We start from the raw sequence: 21,005 nt of genomic DNA, 5'->3' as shown, positions 1-21,005 counted from the left end.
TTTCAAGAAAGTTTTTTTCTCCATGTGTTTGTTATTCTCCAACAAATGTTATGACATAACAAAGCAACAAATATTCACAACTTTTTTTTCTTTTCTTTTTTCTCAGGAGGATGTAGAAATATTCTTAAAGTACCACGCCCGAACTGACATCACCGGGTTCGACTTAACATCTGGATTCATCACGGTGACCCAATCACACCCAGCAGCGCTGCTCCGGGCTGATGGAAACCAACTGTAGGGCCACGAAGTGTCGTTTAGGGCCAGATTCTGGGCTGCGCCAGGCTGCATTCACCCTCGCCGGTAAGCTACGTCAATGATTCCCTCATGTCTCCGGACAGCTAGCGCTCTATCCTATCAGCGTCCGAGATAGGTTTGAAAAACGGCGCCTTCGGCCAATCGCAAAGCCAGAAGCTGACGTAGGGGCGGGAAGAGAGGCGTGGCTCTGAAATCTAGGGTGTCGCCGTGGTGGCTCCATTCGAAGGCGACGGCGGTTGTTCGGTTCTCTTCTAAACTCCTCAAACGGACCTGGTACAGACTGTCGGTTCGGAATCCAGCCGTCAAGCGAGATCTGTGTGGCTTAGCGTCGCTGGTATGAAGCGGAATATCTTTCATTTGAATCAGATCGCTGGTGTAACGTTAGTTTGAAGACAGAGAGTCGGGCGGAGGAGCCATTTTGTCCCGACAGTGTGAGAGAAAAGAAAGACAGAGACATTATAAACACCAGACTTTTCAGAGGAAACATACATCTTAAATATCGCTTTCGGAGTTTAAAAAAAGAGTCTTAACCTACAGAGCAAATCAAAACAGCTGCGAAGAAGAGACTGTCCGTTGTGTGTTTTCGAATAACACACACACACTCACACACACACTTTCCCTTTAACACACTCTCAGTCTCTATCGGTTTCTCATCCGTGTGTGTTTATAAGAGCTCAGATGGCGAAGAAGACCTATGATCTGCTCTTTAAGCTGCTCTTGATTGGTGATTCTGGGGTGGGAAAGACCTGCGTGCTGTTCAGATTTTCAGACGACGCCTTCAACACCACCTTCATCTCCACTATAGGTCAGTATCACACCCGAATCTATCCGCTCCCAGGGTTTTATTCATTGTTTTAAATGAGAAATGCTGTTAAATATGTGAGAATGTGCTGACTAGGCCTTGATTCTGGGCTTTAGCATGCTAACCGGCTAACTGATTCATATCAGCTGAGTGAATCACCTGAAATCGGTTCATTCGGAATCATATTCCAGAGTTCCGAAGGTTGTTTTGGTTGTCTAATACTTTGTTGCCGTTCTGTTCATCTGTATATTTGGATCAGTTTTATTGAGGTTATTCGACTAAAGTTTTGCGTTAACATGTGGGTTGGCTGACTAATAATATTTTGATGCCAGATGAGTCAAAGTAATGACTTTGTCAGCGTTTAATATGTTATTACTAACGTTACTTCATCCAGATGAGATGATCGATGCTTTGTTTATGGTTTAGGTTAAGTTAAACGTTTAATGTTCAAGTGGCCTGTTACATCCAGTAACCGCAAAATCCATCACTTTAAGGGTGAAACCGGTTAACAGACTGGAACAACACATTTTTACTGTATTACTAGTGGTTTTAAGCAACGAGTTATTTTTTTTAAACCATAAACAATTCATTACTGTGGCGTCATTGGGTGCGCCACTGCGCATGCGCGAGTCGGCTCATGCCAACAGAGTGCTTGCCTAACTGTGTTCTCTATGCTAAATCTCTCATTACACTACCTCGTGGGTGCTTTCTGTATGATATCATCATGGGAAAGGCACATTTGAAATGGGATTTTCATTGTCTGAGTATGTGTATATTTTGGGTTATGGCCAGGTGTGAGAGTGGCAAACAATCTCTCCACCCTTCTATAAAAAAAAAAAAAACGTGTGTTACTTTGGAGCTGCCATTGTGTGCCAGTGTACTGAGTAAGCGCTATATTATTATACCAGGGTTTTTCCAAGGTACTTTTCGAGTATTTGGTGTCTAGAATCCATAGTAATACCATGGTACTTTTTGTAAGGAGATGAGCATCCTCAATAGACCATGTTTAAATCGAAAGTCATCAATCTGAATGTAAAGTTGATAGTCTTTTTCTTTAGTTTATTTGACCCTATCATCATTTGTAACCTGACAAACATCAGTGTGCATGTAAACGCAAGAAAGACCGCTAGCTGGTTCGTATTGAGACAGATGTTTGGACGCCATTGTTGCAATATATGTACTTCCTGTCTTTACTTTTTCTTTGTGTTCAGATGCCCGGAAGGTAAATTCAGTGGGTTAAAATGAGAAGTATGCTGTACCTGTTAGATCACAGGAAACGCATGAACATATTCACTGAGACCGGCATGGGTAGATGTCATTTAACAGATCTGCTCTTGAACTCGGTTTACGTATTGCAGGGTCATTTCTCTAGGGGTAACTGGAGATCTCAGTGCTAGGCCGGTTCATGGGGCAAATTTAGACACAGATCCCTGTCCCTTTATCTTAAGGAACTGATCCTAAATGCTCTTTCGTTGACCCTTTGTCCGATTTAAAAGAAGAAATGTCCAACGTTTGAAGATCTTTGGTTGTTGGTGTATTCAAGTTCACATTAAATAAAAATGATTAGGTATTATTATTATTTTGCATTAACTGTCAGTGTTTCCCACAGAATTAGATTCTATTTGGGGTGGTGTGGTGTTTGGGGACCGGGGAAGTGGGGGGGTTAAGTTAAATATATCAAATATATCATATATATCATATATTTTTTGTGACAAGTACACATTTCTATTGCCAACACTTAGTGTCAGATACCTTAAAGGGATAGTTCACCCAAAAATTACAATTCTATCATCGTTTACTCACCCTCAAGTTGTTACAAACCTGTATGAGTTTCTTTGTTCTGTTGAACACAAAGGAAGATATTTTGGAAGAATGACAGAATCAAACCGATCTCGGTCCCCATTGACTTCCATAGTAGGAAAAAATATATACTATGGTAGTCAATGGGGACCGAGATCTGTTTGGTTACAAACATTCTTCCAAATATCTTCCTTCGTGTTCAGCAGAACAAAGAAACTCATACAGATTTGGAACAACTTGAGGGTGAGTAAACGATGATAGAATTTTCATTTTTGGGTGAACTATCCCTTTAAAGACATTGCTATTGCTACATTGCTATGCCATTGCTACACTTTCTATGCTATGACTGCTCCACAGACGACTTGTTGCAAATTTTGCTCACACACACACTCTCACACACACACACACACACACACACACACAAACCTGGACCTGGAGATGGACACACACACACTCAAACTCACAAACTTACTGACACACTCAAACACAGGCTCACACAATCAAACATTCAAAAAGACTCAAACACACGCACACAGGCTCACACACACACCAAACTGGACCTGGAGGTGGACACACACAGACTCTGACACACACACACAAACCTGGAGATTGAGGTGGACAAAAACCAACACACACCAACCTGAACCTGGAGATAATAATAATATAATGTCTAGTCTGGTGGCTGTGATATATATAAACCTACCAACGTCCGTTGCCATGATTTTTGGAATGTTTGATCGCGAGAGGAAAAAAATGACATTTTAGTCGCATAACATCGGTTAATGGAAACGCCGTCATTTCGCAATAGTTTATCGATATTTAGAAAAAAAACACTAAAGTTTTGCACGAATCTGTAATGGAAACGCGACAGCGCTTAACATAGACTAACTTCTCAGAGTTATGTTGAGCAACAGTGTTCATTACTAACCATTCAACTCCGGATTGATTCTGGAATCTTCGCTGGGGGAATAAGCATTAAGCACCAGCAACAATCTGTAACTAACGCATGCTCATGTTTTGATTCAGATCGTGTTCCAAGAGGAGGGGCTAGTCGTGCGTGCCTCCGTTGTCAATTTGTGAGAGGGAGGGAGCAAGCAGCGCGCAGCTCTACAATAAAATACAATTGTACCCATATTAAATAGTTTAAAAATCAGAATCAATCCGTGGCGGTCAGCGTTGATATTGTGGCGGGCCGCCACAAATTAATGAATGTATGGGAAACCCTGACTGTTCTGTATTTTCATTATTATTATTAAATGTTTTAGGTAGGGGTGTAAGAAAATATCGATACACATGTGTATCGCAATATTTAGTTTGGCGATACTGTATCGATTCTCAAAAACAAAATATCGACATTTAAAAAAAAAATCATACAAGATTCATGGCAGTTGTTTCGTTTTGAGTTTATTTCCCGACCGCTAGATAGCAGCTAGTTTTCTCTAATTTTTGGGGGCGTTTTGTGCAGTTGGTGCGGTGCTCGCGTCACAGATTTTGCGAGTCTACGTGAAACATAAATTCAAACTGAAAAACCTGTGAAATCCAAGTGGAAAGGTTCAACATCTGTATTTATTTTATTGTTTTACGATTGTTTTGATTTCTTTAGGAATCCTGTTAGCACTTTATTTTTTATTGATATTAAGCAGATGTAATTATTTTGTTTAGATCAAAATGTTATTACATTGTATATTACAATTGAAAACTTAAACTGTGAACCTTTTAAAGTAGGGTCTAAAAAATAAATATGGTCTTTTTATAAAATACATTTTATACATATTATAAATTTAACTAAATGATCCTGCAAGCACTTTAATTTTCCCCTTTTACTCGTACGGCACAAAAAGTGGTTCAATAACATTGAATTTTACAGGAACTGATTATTGCAAATGCAGATCCCACTGTGTTCTGGTTAAACAATTTTTATTGATTTATTTATTGCTAAGGTTTGCATATGGCGGCGTGTTCTTAATGACAGCTTTCCTTACAATATATACACTATTCCTGAAATAAGAAGTATCCCAATATATCACCTTGCTTACAGTATCGCAGTGTATCACAACATATCGTATCGCAACCCCGGTATCATGATACGTATCATATCGTCAGATTCTTGGCAATACACAGCCCTAGTTTTAGGTTATTTTCTTTATATTCTATTTATGTATATTGTTTATGTTTTTGATGGAAAGTGGAAAGTCGTGGCCTAGTGGTTAGAGAGTTTGACTCCTAACCCTAGGGTTGTGGGCTCGAGTCTTTGGCCTGCAATACCACGACTGAGGTGCCCTTGAGCAAGGCATCAAACCCCCAACTGCTCCCTGGGCGCCGCAGCATAAATGGCTGCCCACTGCTCAGGGTGTGTGTTCACGGTGTGTGTGTGTTCGCTGCTGTGTGTGTGCACTTTGGATGGGTTAAATGCAGAGCACGAATTCTGAGTATGGGTCACCATTAGGGCTGAAACCATTCCGCGAGTAATTCGATTACAAAAAATTATCGAGGTAAATTCCTCTACCTCGAAGCCTCTTTTAATTCATTTTAAATCTCACGTCAGGTTCTTTCGCAATTATTTTTTAATGTGACACAACGCGTTTACGTCACCCACAAAGCGGAAGGAGACACAAGCGCTGCGTCCGAATCGCATACTGCAAGCAGTCAGCAGTGTTTTGATTTTAGGGCGCGGGCAAACGTAAAGAGAATGTCGTGCATGTGTCCATTGCAATATAGAGCTGGCATACCACAACTAGGGCCCTATGATTTCCGCGATGCAGAAACCGCGTGACGTTCGCGGTGATTTCAGCGTCTGCTGTCTCACTAAATAAAGACGTAAACACATGAACAACATCTCCAGAACTGCTCTGACAGTCACTTCATGAGCATTTGAACGTTTGATTTGAGTAAAACTAGCGTCACATCACATACACAGAACTATAAAGGTACGTCAACCCGTCAAAATAAAAGTCCGGTTTAGATTAAAGTCAAGTATTTGCCAGAGATGTATTACTATTGTTCAGCAGAATGTACATAGCCTTCTACAAAATTTTTTTTAAGGTTTAATCACACAAGATTTCTCCAATGTTTTATTTTTAATAGTAAATCCCCTTTGTTTATCAAAAAGTTAAGTTTGCTTTATTTTCAATAATTAAAAGATAAATTAAATTAATGTTTTATGTTTTTAATGTGCATCTCAGAAAATGTTTTATTTAAAACCCCAATTGAATGGCACTTAAATGCACTTAATTCATCTGTCAACTTTATTGTCATTGTTCACAGAACAAGTACAGACAGAGAAACAATAGGTACTAATTAAATGTTTATTTTTGATGTATGCATTGCATTCTATGCATTTAAAAAAGGAAACTTAGTTGCTCATTTTAAGAGACCCAGGAGTCTTATTTTCTCTTGCATAATTAATATTGCAGTTTAATTAAGCAAAAACACATTTTATCCGATTACTCGATTAATCGATGGAATTTTTGGTAGAATACTCGATTACTAAAATATTCAATAGCTACAGCCCTAGTCACCATACTTGGCTGTATGTATGTCACGTCACTTGATAATTTTTGATTAAGGGGTCATATCATGCAGATTAAAATTTTTCCTTTTTCTTTGGAATGTTACAACTCTTGGTGCATGAAGAAGATCTGTAAAGTTGCAAAGACTAAAGTCTCAAATCCGAAGAGATATTCTTTATAGAAGTTAAGAGGTAACCTGTCCTTCCTAAAGCGGTTCGTTTTAACTGCCCCCACGTCTCTGTCATGATGTGGGAATATTTGCATAACACTGCCCAAATGTTCACGCAAAGAAAGAAGGCGTAACTTTTATTCTTGCTGTTGCCGCCGGCGCCATATCGTGGAGACACTGTTTCTCGTTGTGAAAGCGAAGCTACTTTGTTTGATCTTCCAAAAGAGAACACAGCTAGAAATCAGTGGTTAAGTTGTATTAACAACACTGTTCCAGAACACTTCAACCCAAATATTCAGATGTGTGCAGCGCATTTTGCAGAGGACAAGGACTGTTTCCTGGGAGAGTAGCCTACAATGTTTCTATAAAGTTGGGCAATTCTAACTTTGCAAGGACAGTCTGGCGCTTCTGACACAGTCTGTAAGTACATTTTCATAAGTAAAGAATTTGCCATTGATGATTCAAACGTAAGTTTTGAGCTGTGTAGAGTAACTGTTAGATATTGTTGTTTGTTGTTTCTCTGATTACAAATGCAGACATGGTTTTATGTTTATGCAACGCGATATGCAATGCATAAAAATACAGTACAAGTCATCATAATCAGTAATTATGTTCCCACTGGATGCAAGAAATGCCTTGTTTGTAATGGGTTTTATTGGTTTTGTCTCGTAACATTTGTCACGCGCTTGAGGCATTCGGCCAATCACAATTTAGTAAATAGCACACTCAAATTCACATGATGAAGAGTGCTAAAGAGCTCTTGTGCATTCGGCTGAGTCATGTAATTTCACTTCATCTTAAATGCTTTTATGATGCAAGATTAATGTTAACAGCCCACTGTGAACACCTTAATTCGCTTCAAGCAGAGTACGGGTGATTCTAAAGCATGCAGTGACATCAGCTGTTCAAAACTAAGCTCAGAATCGATTCAAGAAAGAATCATGATGCATTTGGAAAATCTATGAATCTATGCTGAATCATTTTCCCAGCCAAAGTTTCAGAACCTTAAACCACAATAAGCACATTGCATTACACCAAATACACAAAATAATGTTCTTTATAGTGACGTCATATGACCCCTTTAAAAGTTAATGTTTATATAAGTATGTTGGGCTGTTAACTAATGTTAGAACACTTTTATGTGATGCATGTTCCTAAAAAGAAGTAAAAAAAAAAAAAAAAAAATTTTTCGCAATGCATGTCCCTGGTTCTTCAAGGTTATTGTGAATGATGCCTCAGAGCATGTTATTCCAAAGAAAAAAGTATTTTGTTATAAAATTGTGCTGCTTCTGAAATTGTTGACATCCTGTGGTTCATTGAGTATTAGTCACTTTAAAGTGGTTTAATCTATGAAATAATCTGCTTGTTTTGATGGCATATGAAAGTTGAATAAAGTTGCCGTCACTGATTATGTTTCAGAATGACAAAACCTGGAAATGATCATGATTAGGAATTAAAACAAATATTAACCTGGTTTTTTGGACAGACAAGGGTGTGTGCGCGTGACCTTTATAACTGTGTTTTTATCTCTGTGCTTTGAGTCACATGACTGCTCATGGAGTGTCAGGTGACCACATCACACCTGTGGCCTCCTGTTGTGATCAGGTGGAGGTTGTGAACTATGTCAGCATGGAAACAGTGGTTTAAGTGATCAGATGAGTGAGAATTTGGATTTGTATTAATTTATCTTCTAATCAAGATATTCCTTTTATTTAAATTAATATTTCTTTTTTAAAATCAACACAGTCAATATTGACTACTTAAGGCCCGTTCACACCAAGCATGGTAACTTTAAAAATAATGATAAAGATATATTTCTAAAAATTGTTCTCAAGATTAAAGAATAGCAGAATCCACACTACAGCTATGACGATAAAGGCACAGAGAAATGATATGGTTGGAATCATTTTCAGAACTATTTTTTTTCCAGCTGATGAACGATACAAACATTGACAGCCAATCAGATTCCATCCTATAACATACTCGAGAATTTAAAACACGTGTGCTTAGAATAAACAGACTGTATTGTTCGCTGGTGTGGATCTTTAAAGTTATCTTTATAGTTATCATTCTTGGTGTGAACGGGGCTTAAAGGGTTAGTTCACCGAAAAATGAAAATTATGTCATTAATGACTCACCCTCATGTCGTTCCAAACCCGTAAGACTTCCATTCATCTTCAGAACACAGTTTAAGATATTTTAGATTTAGTCCAAGAGTGTGGATATGCATTAATCCACAAATGACTTAAGCTGTTAACTTTTTTAATGTGGCTGATACTCCCTCCCTTGTGCAGCTTAAGTCATTTGTGGATTAATGCGTATTGGAGACATGAACCATTTCAAACGATTCAGTTCGATTTGGTGAACTGGTTCAAGAAGATCCTGTTACATCGAATGATTCGTTCATGAACCGGATACCACTTAACTGCAGTGATCCCGCTCACAACAGACACAGAAGAGAAGACAAATCATGAATAAAGTCGCAGTTTTTGTTATTTTTGGACCAAAATGTATTTTCGGTGCCTCAAAAAATTCTAACTGACCCTCTGATGTCACGTGGACTACTTTGATGATGTTTTTCTTACCTTTCTGGACATGGACAGTATACCTTTCACACAGCTTCAATGGAGGGACCGAAAGCTCTTGGACTAAATCTAAAATATCTTAAACTGTGTTCCGAAGATGAACGAAGGTCTTAGGTTTAGAACGACATGAGGGTGAGTTATTAATGACATAATTTTCATTTTTGGGTGAACTATCCCTTTAAGGCCTGCTTTTTATGGACTCATGTTATTATTCTCCATGTTGTTCCAAATAGTATTCTATATTTATTTTTCTTGGCAATCTATTATAAACAGGTAGCAAATGCTACATTACTGAAACAACATTATATTATTGATGATGTCATCAAGGTCACTTAAGTTTCGACCAATGACAGATTTGTTTCATAAAGCTAGTAGCCCTTAACATTTGACTATGAAATGTAATTCCTGATGGATAAAATAAAGTCCCACCTTCCATTTTGTTTGGTATTGGAAATAATATGGATTATGAAAGCTATTTCATGTTGACTTCAAGTGCATGCATCTCTCTCCTTCTCCTTCTTTCTATAGTTCGGAGCCTTCAAATACTCACCGGAAACTCCCTGCAGTCCCAAGAGAAAGCTCACATTACACACTCACCTGCACCTTAACCATATTTGCTTTATTAAACTTTTGATTTAATCTATTATAAACTTCTAAACGCATAAAAAAAGAGACTAATGGGGCATTTTCTTGCTTTTCTCTTTCTGTCTGGCACTAGTGCATTCTCTTTCTTTGACTGACAGGATCTTGGCTCAGTTGGGTGGAGATTGAGTCTGGACCCTTGAGGGGCCCCACAGCTGCAGAGGCTCATGGGAAGGGGTCTGATTGGCTGCCTGTCAGGAACCCTTCTATGGCCTTTGTGTTCAGAACTAGTATAACCCAAGTTTTAAACCAGCCTCACATTTAGTGGCCAAATCCAGGCTTCTCAAACCGTTACAGAAATAATTTACTCACCCTTATGTCACTTTAAACCAGAGAATTCCTTTCCTTTGTTGATGTTGGGCAGAATATCCAGGCTGTCCTTTTATTATCAATGACTTTGGCCCAAAAAATGACAGCCTAGCCCTTATTGTATTAAATAAAGTAGCAAAATATTTTATTTAGCATTCCAGTCATGCAGGTTTGTAATGACATGACGGTTAAGATAACAGAGTTGTCATATTTGGTGAATTGTTCCTTTTAAAGCCATATGTGGCATTAACTTGGCTCAAACTTTCTGCTTTCAAAGCCCAAAATACCCGACTGCAGTGTGTGTGAGGGTGAGGGTCCAGTCAAAAACCCTTTGAAATGTTTTCAGGGTTAATCTATGAGTGTGTGTCCTCCACTTTAACTTTCACACTGTTTTTATATTCTCATGTTCAGCAGAGTTTTCTGGTTTTATACTCTCCGTATCTCTTTCTAGCTCTGTTCTGTTTCTGCGGTGGCCTGTGTGTATTGTGTGAGAGTGACTCAGTCTTTGGCTGCTCATTTGTGTATCATTTCATAAAGCGACTCCCACCCTTAGTGCAGCTGTGTGTGTGTATGGTTGGAGTTCTGCTTAGCATTACTGCTAAATATGTTGGTCAGTCTTTGTGCAGCTAGGGGTGTAACGGTACACGTGTTCACATTTTCGGAACAGGTCTTTCGGTTCAGCATACATGTCGGGAAAATAATGCAGGGCAGAGATAAGCTGCTGTGTGAAAACTACATGATTTAAGTTGTCCTATACATGAGGTGTGCTTTTTATATTAAGGGCTTCAAAGTAACTCATAAGCACAAGTTTAAAGTGGCTTGCTCTCCTGTCAGATGTGTTTGCTGCTTAATGCATTTGAAACGTTTTTTTAGTGCATATCTTGCATCTTACAGTTGTACCTATATCTCTACATGTTAGAAAGTCACGCTAGTATTTCCATTTTGCATAATCATCCTGACAGTAAGTGAAGAACCAGACGCATACACTAATAACAGATGGTTTGCAATAATTCTGAACAAAATATACATTTTGTCTAAATATTTTGCATCCAAAAGTGGAAGCACTTGAAATCTCTTTACTAATATACAACAGCACCATAAACTGCAGAATTAAGAGTGTGTTGCAGCAGCATTGTTTTTAAATTTAAAGACCGAGACATAATCTGTTCAGTTAATTGCTGTTAAACATAAAAACAAGCAATTTAAAATTTTTCCCACTGATAGACCGAACATATCAAACTAAGCCTCAAAATTGAGGAACCTACTGAAACATAATTTTTGTGTATCGTTACACCCCTAGTTACACCATACTATGTTGTTCCTAAATGCTTTGAGCAGTTTAGGTTGTTACTAACACTTACTAGTCCAAGTCTCTCTGCAAACATCACTAATAAAGACAAACGCGCTATCTAACCAGCGATCAGTTCAGGACATTTTCCAGCATTCGTTTCTGTCTGAATGCTTTTACTGTGCCGTTGGACCATTAAACTCTCAGCAGTTTCACAGATGAACCTTTCCATTCTGCCTGTCCTGTCCGTGTTGGGCTGTGCTAGTCTCAACAACACACGCTGCTAGTGAGAGATCTCTCTACCCTACATCATCTACATGAGCAAACACTGTGACCCTGCTTTCAGCCGCCCGAGTCTCTGCAGAACCTCATGTTCTCTCGTTTATTTTTTTGCTTTTAAATTAAAAATAATTGGTAGAAATGTAGCGGTTTCTTGACTCTTTTCTGTGTCACAGCCAATGCTAAGGTTTGTTTCTCCCACGCTAGTAGCCTTAGAGGAAGATTTTCACAAGTCCAGATTTTTGTTGAGAAGGTTTTCCACCAAACTAATGTATCCCTGCATATCCCACGCTTTTACAGTGACTAGTTACAGTGTGGGATAATTTAGTCGTTGTAGGCTACATTGAACACACTGCAAGTTTACCAAGTTACCAGTAGTTAACAGAATAATTTTAAGCTGGTTGAATGTACTAAAGGTTACTGCAATAATGACAAACAACAATCCACTGGAAAGTAGTCTAGCCATTGGGTTATGTGGAGAAGCTTTGGACCTTCTGACTTGACCTTCAGCCTCAACATCCTGATGAAAAAGCCTCCTAAATAGTGCCTCAGAAGGATCGTAGATCCCCCACAATCCACTGCAAACTCACATTCAGATCTGACTTCATTCTTGTATGTAAAAGCATAGGTGGATCCGATCAGTTACCATTGAACAAAATTCCAGTGATTCAACTTTTTCTTTTCTCATTGAATATTCTGTTACACTCACAGAATTAAAATTGGTTGTGAATGCTGTTTATTTTAAGTGTCTTTCTTCAACTTCTGTCTTTCTGTTCTGTCTTTTTAGGAATCGATTTTAAGATCAAAACAGTTGAATTGCAAGGAAAGAAGATAAAGCTACAGATATGGTAAGTGCTGAATGTGTGTTTGCATGAGTTCATATTTATAAAATGCATTATACATAATGGTGCTTTGCGATTATAACCATGTTTTTGTGTAAAATCAGTTTATAAAAATGAAAAAATATAAAAATGTAATTATATTTGAATGAATATTTAAAAACGGAAATTATATAACAAACATAATATATACGTGTTTCATGTACTTTCAAGGAAAAACAACACTAACTTCTAAAAAAAAAAGTGGAGGGTTTTTTTGTTTTTTGTTTTTTATTGTAGTATTACATAAGTCACAAATTTGGCAATATAATTTTAACATCAATGTAAACTGTTTAAATACCACAAATTCTTTGCACAACCCAAAAATTACCCCATGAGCTACTCCCCCTCAAGCCATCCTAGGTGTATATGACTTTCTTCTTTCAGTCAAATACAATCAGTTATATTTAAAAAATGTCCTGGCTTTTCCAAGCTTTATAATGGCACTGAATGGTGGTCAAGATTTTGACGCAAAATAAAGTGCATATTGTTATTTGTACATTTGTGATATTTCGATAATTTCTATATGCTATGTGGCCCTTGTTTATATGCAGGATACAAAATTACCACTTGTCACGCGCCAAAAGCCTGTAAATGGCTGTAGTCAGAAAATAAAACAAGGTATTGACAGGTTATCTGGAAAGTAACACCTCATATAATGACAGTGTTGTTCCTCATAGTTTCATTTGGTGGCTTGTGGCCAGGAATGTGTTACCATTCCGGAGTAATGACAATAAAAGAAAGAGATTTTTTTGGCTGTGTTTCAGTGATACATTCATTTTTTTTAAGACACCGTTTACTGCAAATATTAAAGAGAAAATCGCCCAGATAATTACACTCTCATTGGGAGAAAAATGTCTTCAATGAAATTACATTTGCATGTAAGAAATTGTGGCATTTGGCTCCATTTTTTTTATTTGAATCCATCTGAATGAATTATGTTTTACAGGTTTGGTGGATTTTCATTGAATTATGGATCAAGTTTTTCATGTTTATCACCCCAATACAGTTTTTTTCTCCAATTTTGGATACTTTCTGTGAAATTGCCTTGTAGCCTATTGAAACACAATTGATTGTCCAACAGTAAAGCAGAAGGCAACAGTCAGCTGTGGTCACCAGCTATTGCCAATCGAAGTGAAATTGGATCCATTGGGTCTCTGAGCGCCTGGGGTGCTGTAGTGTCTGATTGTGGTTGTTGATGCGTTTGTGCAGGGATACAGCGGGACAGGAACGGTTTCACACCATCACTACCTCTTACTACAGAGGGGCCATGGGAATCATGCTCGTATATGACATCACCAACGCCAAGAGCTTCGAAAACATCAGCAAATGGCTCAGAAATATTGATGAGGTCAGTCTCCACACAACCTTACTGTAACCCTCAGACAACAGCCATTCAGGAAGGGATAGTTGCCCTCAAAAATGAAAATTCTGCCATGTACTCAACAAGATTTTCCAAACCTGTATGAGTTTGTTCTTCTGTTGAACGTTACAGAAGATATTTTGAAGAATGTGGGTAACGAAACTGTTGCTGGTTCCCATTGACTTCCAAAGTATTGAAAATAAATAAATAAATACTGTAGAAGTCAATGGGAACCAAAAACTGTTTGTTTACCACCATTCTTCAAAATATCAGAAGAAAGAAATTCATACAAGTTTGGAACAACACGAGGGTGAGAAAATTATGACAGAATTTAAATTTTTGGGTGAACTATCCCTTTAATAGGATTGTGCAAGTCTGAACAGAAAATGTTGTGATTGTAGATCAGATAAACTGGAAAAGTAGTTTTGCCCTAAGACCCAGATTTTACACTTGACATTCACAATAGTTAACAAAGGTGTGCTGAAAATTAAACTTCAAAATGTATATCACTATGAAAATGCAGTGTTATTTTATTATCATTGATATACTGTTAAGATTTAGATTTTTATACATTCTGTTCTCATTTTAATTTATTTCGTGTGTAAACAAAAGTTGAAATGTTGCCTTGGCTACTGTGTGGAATATTAAAAAGACATACTTTATTTAAAATCTCTCATTTTCAAATATTTGCATGACTTGAAATGAACATTTAATTGAAATAAAATAAAATATAAAAAACCTTGTAAACATGTAAAATGATTGTGACATGGGCTGAATAGGAAAATGTTGGCCAGTAATTGACTGCCCAGAACACATTCTGCTCTAGTAAAACCAAATTGCATGAAGTTTTCCTTTATGCATAGTTTTGTACATGGTTTTTGAGACATTAATTTCTACCTACCTTAAATAGAGTTTCTTTGAACAAGCATCGTTTGACGTCAATGAAGAAACAATATGGGAAGTGTTTTCTCTTCCCTTTTAAAAGATTATTAAGCCCATTTATTTTAGTTGCCTTACTATGCATGATCATATGGGTAATTTATTTATTTATTTTTCATTTTTATTATTGTGTTGTTATAAATAGAACAGACCTTTTTGAGTTAAGAACCGCTGGTGTCTGACTTTTGAAGTTCCAGTCCTGTAAAAACACCAACTTACAGATACATAGTCATGGAGTGAAACTGCTGACTGTTTGATTTTCAGTCTGATGAGTTATGCAGGATTTCCCAACAATCAGCAATTTCAAGAGAACTCGTTTAACATGAGAATCCAGGAGGGATGTGGTTGTGTGTTTGGTGGCATGACTGATGCAAACTCAGTTCTTCAGTACTGTTTCTTCTGTGACCTCTGGAGCCAATTTAAGTGAACTATCAGTCTGGACATCAGTATTTAGTGAGAATGCATCATCTCAAATATGTGTATGTTTGTTGCAGCACGCTAACGAGGATGTGGAGAGGATGCTGCTAGGCAACAAGTGTGACATGGAGGACAAACGTATCGTACCAAAAGCAAAGGGGGAACAGGTGAGAGACTGGATGAGTTAAGATTCAGGCTGGGTTGAAAATATACATTTTATTTACAGATTTAATGATGCATTGTGAGCCGGTAACCAAGGAAACGTGGTATCACTGCTGTTCCATAAGCGCCACCTGCTGTCAGAGAGTGAATTTGCATCTCATTCTGCCCATCTGCTGCTTTTGTTTCATGCAGTTATGTTTTATGTAGTATAGTTTCACAAAACTAAAAGTCTCAGAGCGTTCTGTTTTTTGTATAAAAAATTTCTAATTATACAATCTAATTTAGATTAAAAAAAACTGCTCATGCTGTGTGTATGCAGCATCTTTGTTTGTATTGTGATTCAGATGAAGTGGTTGCCTCTAATTTTAAATGGAAAAAGCACAAGCAGAGTCTGTTTATATGAAGAGATTTCTTTTATTTGTATTTATTTGATTTGAGATCTGTTTTAAAATTTCAGTTTAGTTTTGTTGTTTAACACATTTAAATATCACAAAAACTGTGAGCATTTTATCCAAGTAATAATAAAAAGATACATTTTCATTTATAATTTGTAATCTATTATAATATAATTATATATTATAATTATAATCTAATTATAATCAACAATTGTATTGTGAAATCAGTATCGTGAATCGTATCACATTGATTAAAAATTGCGCTATGTGCAATTTAAATGTTTTTTTTTTAAATCACATTAATGTACCAACTGACATGATTTATTGTAGTTTACAGCATTGGTTGAGACATTTCTCCTTGGGGGAAAAAAATGACATACCTCCCCTGAAGGTAGTCTTTTTTTGGTGGGAAGTTGTGGCCTAATGGTTAGAGAGTCGGATCCGCGATCGAAGGGTTGTGAGTTCGAGTCTAGGGCTGGCAGGAATTGTGGGTGGGGGGAGTGCATGTACAGTGCTCTCTCCACCCTCAATACCACGACTTAGGTGCCCTTGAGCAAGGCATCGAACTCCCAACTGCTCCCCGGGTGCCGCAGCATAAATGGCTGCCCACTGCTCCGGGTGTGTGTTCACAGTGTGTGTGTGTGTGTGTGTTCACTGCTCTGTGTGTGTGCACTTCGGATGGGTTAAATGCAGAGCACGAATTCTGAGTATGGGTTACCATACTTGGCTGAATGTCACGTCACTTTCACTGATTGCATACATATGTAAATTAATCGATACTGAATCGAGATCAATATTGAATCAAATCACAAGCTTGTGAATCAAAATTGAATCGAATCATGAAATTTGTCTTAATACCCAGGCCTAGTCAGGATGGGCATTTTGTTCACTAGTTAAGACTTTGGTTGACTAGGTTTTTTCAGTGTACTATGAGTCAATTAATTTGTTGAATATTTGTCAGTTGCCCAATTGAATCACCTTGCTAAGTGTTTATTTAGATCTAAGAATCATATCCCCAAATCCCAAATGGGTTCATACATATTAGTTCAGGCCTGCAAACACAATGAATGTAAACTGTTCTTGTGCCAATCCTCAGATTGCGAGAGAACACGGGATTCGCTTCTTCGAGACAAGTGCAAAAGCCAACATCAACATCGAGAAGGCGTTTCTCACGTTAGCAGAAGACATTCTCAAAAAGGTAAGTTCGGGAATGATTGAAGCAAAAATATCACAATGCAAAAGATCGATTTTGTGTAATTTGACTCATAAATACAGTCACAGCAGCTGATCCCTTGTATATTCAGTTCTTGGTTCGTTGCTTTTGATGTTTACTTCTCTATATAATATTATTCCTTTTCTAATAGTGGCACAGAGCATGAAATGAGTCTGTATTTGGGCTGCACGATGTGTCGTTTAAGCATCGATATCGCGATGTACGAATCCACGATAGTCACGATAGTAGAGAGAGAGCGCGCGAGAGAGAGAGCGCGCGAGAGAGAGAGAGCGAGAGAGAGAGAGAGAGAGCGAGAGAGAGAGAGAGAGAGCGCGAGAGAGAGAGAGAGAGCGCGAGAGAGAGAGAGCGCGCGAGAGAGAGAGAGAGAGAGAGAGAGAGAGCGCGCGCGCGAGAGAGAGACAGAGAGAGCGCGTGCGCGAGAGAGACAGAGAGAGACAGAGAGAGCGCGCGACAGAGAGAGCGAGCGCGCGCGAGAGAGAGACAGAGACAGAGAGAGCGCGCGCGAGAGAGAGACAGAGAGAGCGCGCGTGAGAGAGAGAGAGAGCGAGCGAGCCCGCCCCAGCCATATATATCGCAGAAAAATAAAATATCGCAATGTAATTTTTTCCCAATATCGTCCAGCCCTAGTCTGTATGGCTTTTTTTTCTGATTCATAATGCAACAAAACAAGTCCAGTCTAGAGGTTTGTGATACTGACAAAATATTATATCTCGATACGGGATTTTTTGATAATAATTAAACAATATTTTGCTGAGTGTGTACTTTGGCTGCTTTTTTTCTGTCATGGATAAATAAATATGACACTAAAACCGCCAGTAAGTGGCAGAACGTCCCTGTCTGAATTAATGAAATCATTCATTTAAACAATTTGTTCAAAATGGCTGACTCATTTAGAAATTAATCAAGCGACTCTTTTCATAAGCAATATGTTGTGCGCACGATAGGCTCTGGCACGATCAAAGCAGAAAGAAATAAAATATTCTGTCATTTTTGGTCATAAAGATAGGAGCAAGACATCATTTGAAACTGTTAAGGGTTTACTTTTATGTATGTATACTCACAATAAGAACAATACTGCCTTTATAAAATGAAGAAAACAAACAGGATGTACTTTCGGCCATCTCGGTTTTCTAAAACTTGTGTGGTGCGGCCATAAAAACGCTTTGTTTTGGTAATTGTGTTAATTATATAAATGAAACGCGTTTCATGTCATTTTTATTCAGCTTTTCACAAAAAACATTTAGTATTTTCATGTACTAGTAGTTTTATTTAAATCTAATTTAACATTCTAATTTTGTTGGATAGGAAATGAACATCGTAATGTTTAGGAATTAGCTCAGTCAGTGGAGCAGGGTCTCCATGGGTCCTTAAAGTTTTACATTTAGTTATAAAATTTTAGGCCATAAAAAGTCTTAAATGGTACAGGAAAGTCTTAATTATGATTTCAAGTGGTCTTAAATTTGGGAATTGAAAGAGTAGAATTGTGCTTAATGTGACGATTAAACTTAAAAAGGCTATTAATTTAATTGAATAAAGCTGCTTTGTGAACTGCAATTATCGGAGAAACGCTATGTTTCTGCCGTTCCGAAAGCTGGCAGAGAATGAATGTACATTTTCAGTAAGCCCTTCTGCTGGTTTTGTTCAGACCAATGCAAAGATTTACCCATATTTTAGATGTTTATGTTATTAAATTAATATAATATTTGATTGATACTAATTGTTTAAATTAATGGAATCATTGATACTGTTTACTCACCCCTTTTCTTCACAAAAATGGTTTAAAGACCTAAATGTTTGTTTTAGTTTTGTGAAAACCTGTATCTGATCTGTAAATCATGCTTCTTACAGTCATTTTCTGGTTTAATATGATACCATAGATAAAACCATACTCTGCTTATATGGTATTAATTTCATTTGTGCAGGTCTTAAAATGTCTACCTCTGGAAGTGGTTGAATGTGGACAAGCTCAAAACTCCTTTTTTTGACTCCTTTTTAGACTCCTTTAAGACCTTACTTAGTGTTGTCCACTTGTGATCGGATCGATGAAAACATCTTAATGCCAGGTGTAAACAGGGCCTAAGCGTTCCCAACTAAGCAAGCCAAAGGCCACAGTGGCAAGGAACCAAAACTCTATCAGTGACAGAAATGGGAAAAAAATAAAAAATAAACTTGGAAGCAACCAGGCTCAGTCCCGGAGGCCGGTTCTCCTCTGGCCAGACGAAACATGGTGACTCAACCAGTGGTGAGAGTTTGGGCCCGGAAACCAACCAAACCAAAGCAGGCTATCAAAACAATCTTAGCTTCACGCCAAAAACTCAAAATTTGATGTTTGCAAAAGCAAAATCTTTTATTAATTCATTTTTTTTTCTTCACAGACGCCCGTAAAAGAGCCCAACAGTGAAAACGTGGACATCAGCACTGGAGGCGGAGTCACAGGATGGAAGACCAAGTGCTGCAGTTGAACATACACACACAGTTACTCACACACTTTACACAAACACACACACATCGTCTGTTCTTCTATATCCCCCTTTCTCTCTCTCTCTCTCTCTCTCTCTCTCTCTCTCATTCACTCATCCCTTTCTCATCCGTTTCTGTCTAACAATCTTCCATTTTCCCCTCACAGGATTCTCTGTAAAACACATCTCTAATGTTTCTTAAAATCACGGCTGCTTGCTGACATTTTTATTTCTGAAAAAAAAAATACAAATGCAAAAAGAAAGTCATTTCATGTTTCTTAATTTAAAATTAAAGAAAGAAAGAAATGAATTAAAGAAAAAGTGCGTTCACCACTACATAAAGACCATCAGTGGACCTGGAGACTCTATCGGAGCGTTCAGTATGACATCCTAGACAAGACTTTTGTCCAGTGTTTTGGGTTAGTGTTGTGTGTTAGTGTGAGAAATCTTCTCTAACTGGGTTTTTTTGTTCTTTAATTTGATTTCTTTCGTCCGGTGCCTTAATGTAGAGCCTTAGAGCCCATCCCCTCCAAACAACATTTAAACATCACTTTTCTGTGACCGTTACACACACACAACACACACACACACACACACTGGTCCTCTCCTCTCTGCTTGACCCACTAACTCAACCCAGCACATCTGAGTGGAACCATCCGGTCTCAACCTGTTTGCTCAGAAGAGAATGGCATCATATGTATTTTTGTTTAGTTCTTTTTCAAATGTAGTCCGTTTTTTATTTTTCCGAATGTTTTATGAATCTCCTCTGTATGTTTTGTTTTCCCTCACTCAGTTACTCATTCTCTCCTGCATGCTGGTTTCTTTGGGGTTTTGGGGTCTTTTGTAAGTTTTGCCATGTTTGTAATTGACAGGAAGTATCTCTTCTAGTCCAGATACGTGTCAGGGAGGGGAGCGTTCTCTTTGGAAATTCAAACGATTTTGCAGATCCATTAAAAATAAGCTTGTTTAAGTTACATGTTGGTCCCGTTTATTCAAGCATGGAGAGTTTGCAATGTTGAGTTTTCAGGGTTTCTGTGAGTTGATAAAAACTCTTCCACAGATAAAGGTCTTAAATAGGACCAAGCATTCATTAAATTCATAGTGATGGTATTAAATGTTGCATGCATTTCAAGAAAGCAAAATTTTCCTCAGCCAGTTGTTTTTCCCCCCGATTCAAATATCTAAACATCCTTAAATCGATATACATTAACTTGAGATGCAAAATGAATAAGTCTTGTTTTCTGAGAAACTGAACAAAATAAAGGGAGTTTATGCTTACAGCAAAACTCGCAGTTTGATCAGTTTCTCAAAAAACAAGTATACAAATATACTTTTACATAACCTGCAGAAATCCTGTTTTTTTTTTGTCTGTGAGGCATAAGCACCGGCAAAAACCACTGATCGATACCTTTTGAGAAGTATTTCAAAACATTTTCATTTAAATGTATTCCTTCCAGTCTGATAACCTTCAATTGTGATGGTGCACATAGTTTTTTGAAATCGAAATGTTTCATAATGAA

General features: G+C 37.8%; 1 protein-coding gene across 1 annotated transcript; it reads left to right on the top strand.

The window, feature by feature from the left end:
- Positions 1 to 467: 467 nt before the first annotated feature.
- LOC132092124 (ras-related protein Rab-10) lies at positions 468 to 20,459 on the top strand. The gene is made up of 6 exons (XM_059498210.1): positions 468 to 1,060; positions 12,426 to 12,486; positions 13,729 to 13,867; positions 15,313 to 15,402; positions 16,889 to 16,990; positions 19,402 to 20,459. The coding sequence occupies exons 1-6, from the start codon at positions 934 to 936 to the stop codon at positions 19,486 to 19,488; spliced, it is 606 nt and encodes a 201-aa protein (XP_059354193.1). The 5' UTR covers positions 468 to 933; the 3' UTR covers positions 19,489 to 20,459.
- Positions 20,460 to 21,005: the final 546 nt, after the last annotated feature.

The sequence above is a fragment of the Carassius carassius genome, chromosome 18 (genome assembly GCF_963082965.1).
Source record: "Carassius carassius chromosome 18, fCarCar2.1, whole genome shotgun sequence".
In the NCBI taxonomy this organism is placed as follows: domain Eukaryota; kingdom Metazoa; phylum Chordata; class Actinopteri; order Cypriniformes; family Cyprinidae; genus Carassius; species Carassius carassius.
This window is presented reverse-complemented; position numbering and strand designations above follow the sequence as displayed.

What these genes read in the sequence shown, in the direction of transcription:
- LOC132092124 (XM_059498210.1), top strand. Translation starts at nt 934, where the DNA reads ATGGCGAAGAAGACCTATGATCTGCTCTTTAAGCTGCTCTTGATTGGT. An exon ending in CACCTTCATCTCCACTATAG is followed by an intron (nt 1,061 to 12,425) that starts GTCAGTATCACA and finishes CTGTCTTTTTAG; the next exon opens with GAATCGATTTTAAGATCAAA. An exon ending in GGCTCAGAAATATTGATGAG is followed by an intron (nt 13,868 to 15,312) that starts GTCAGTCTCCAC and finishes TGTTTGTTGCAG; the next exon opens with CACGCTAACGAGGATGTGGA.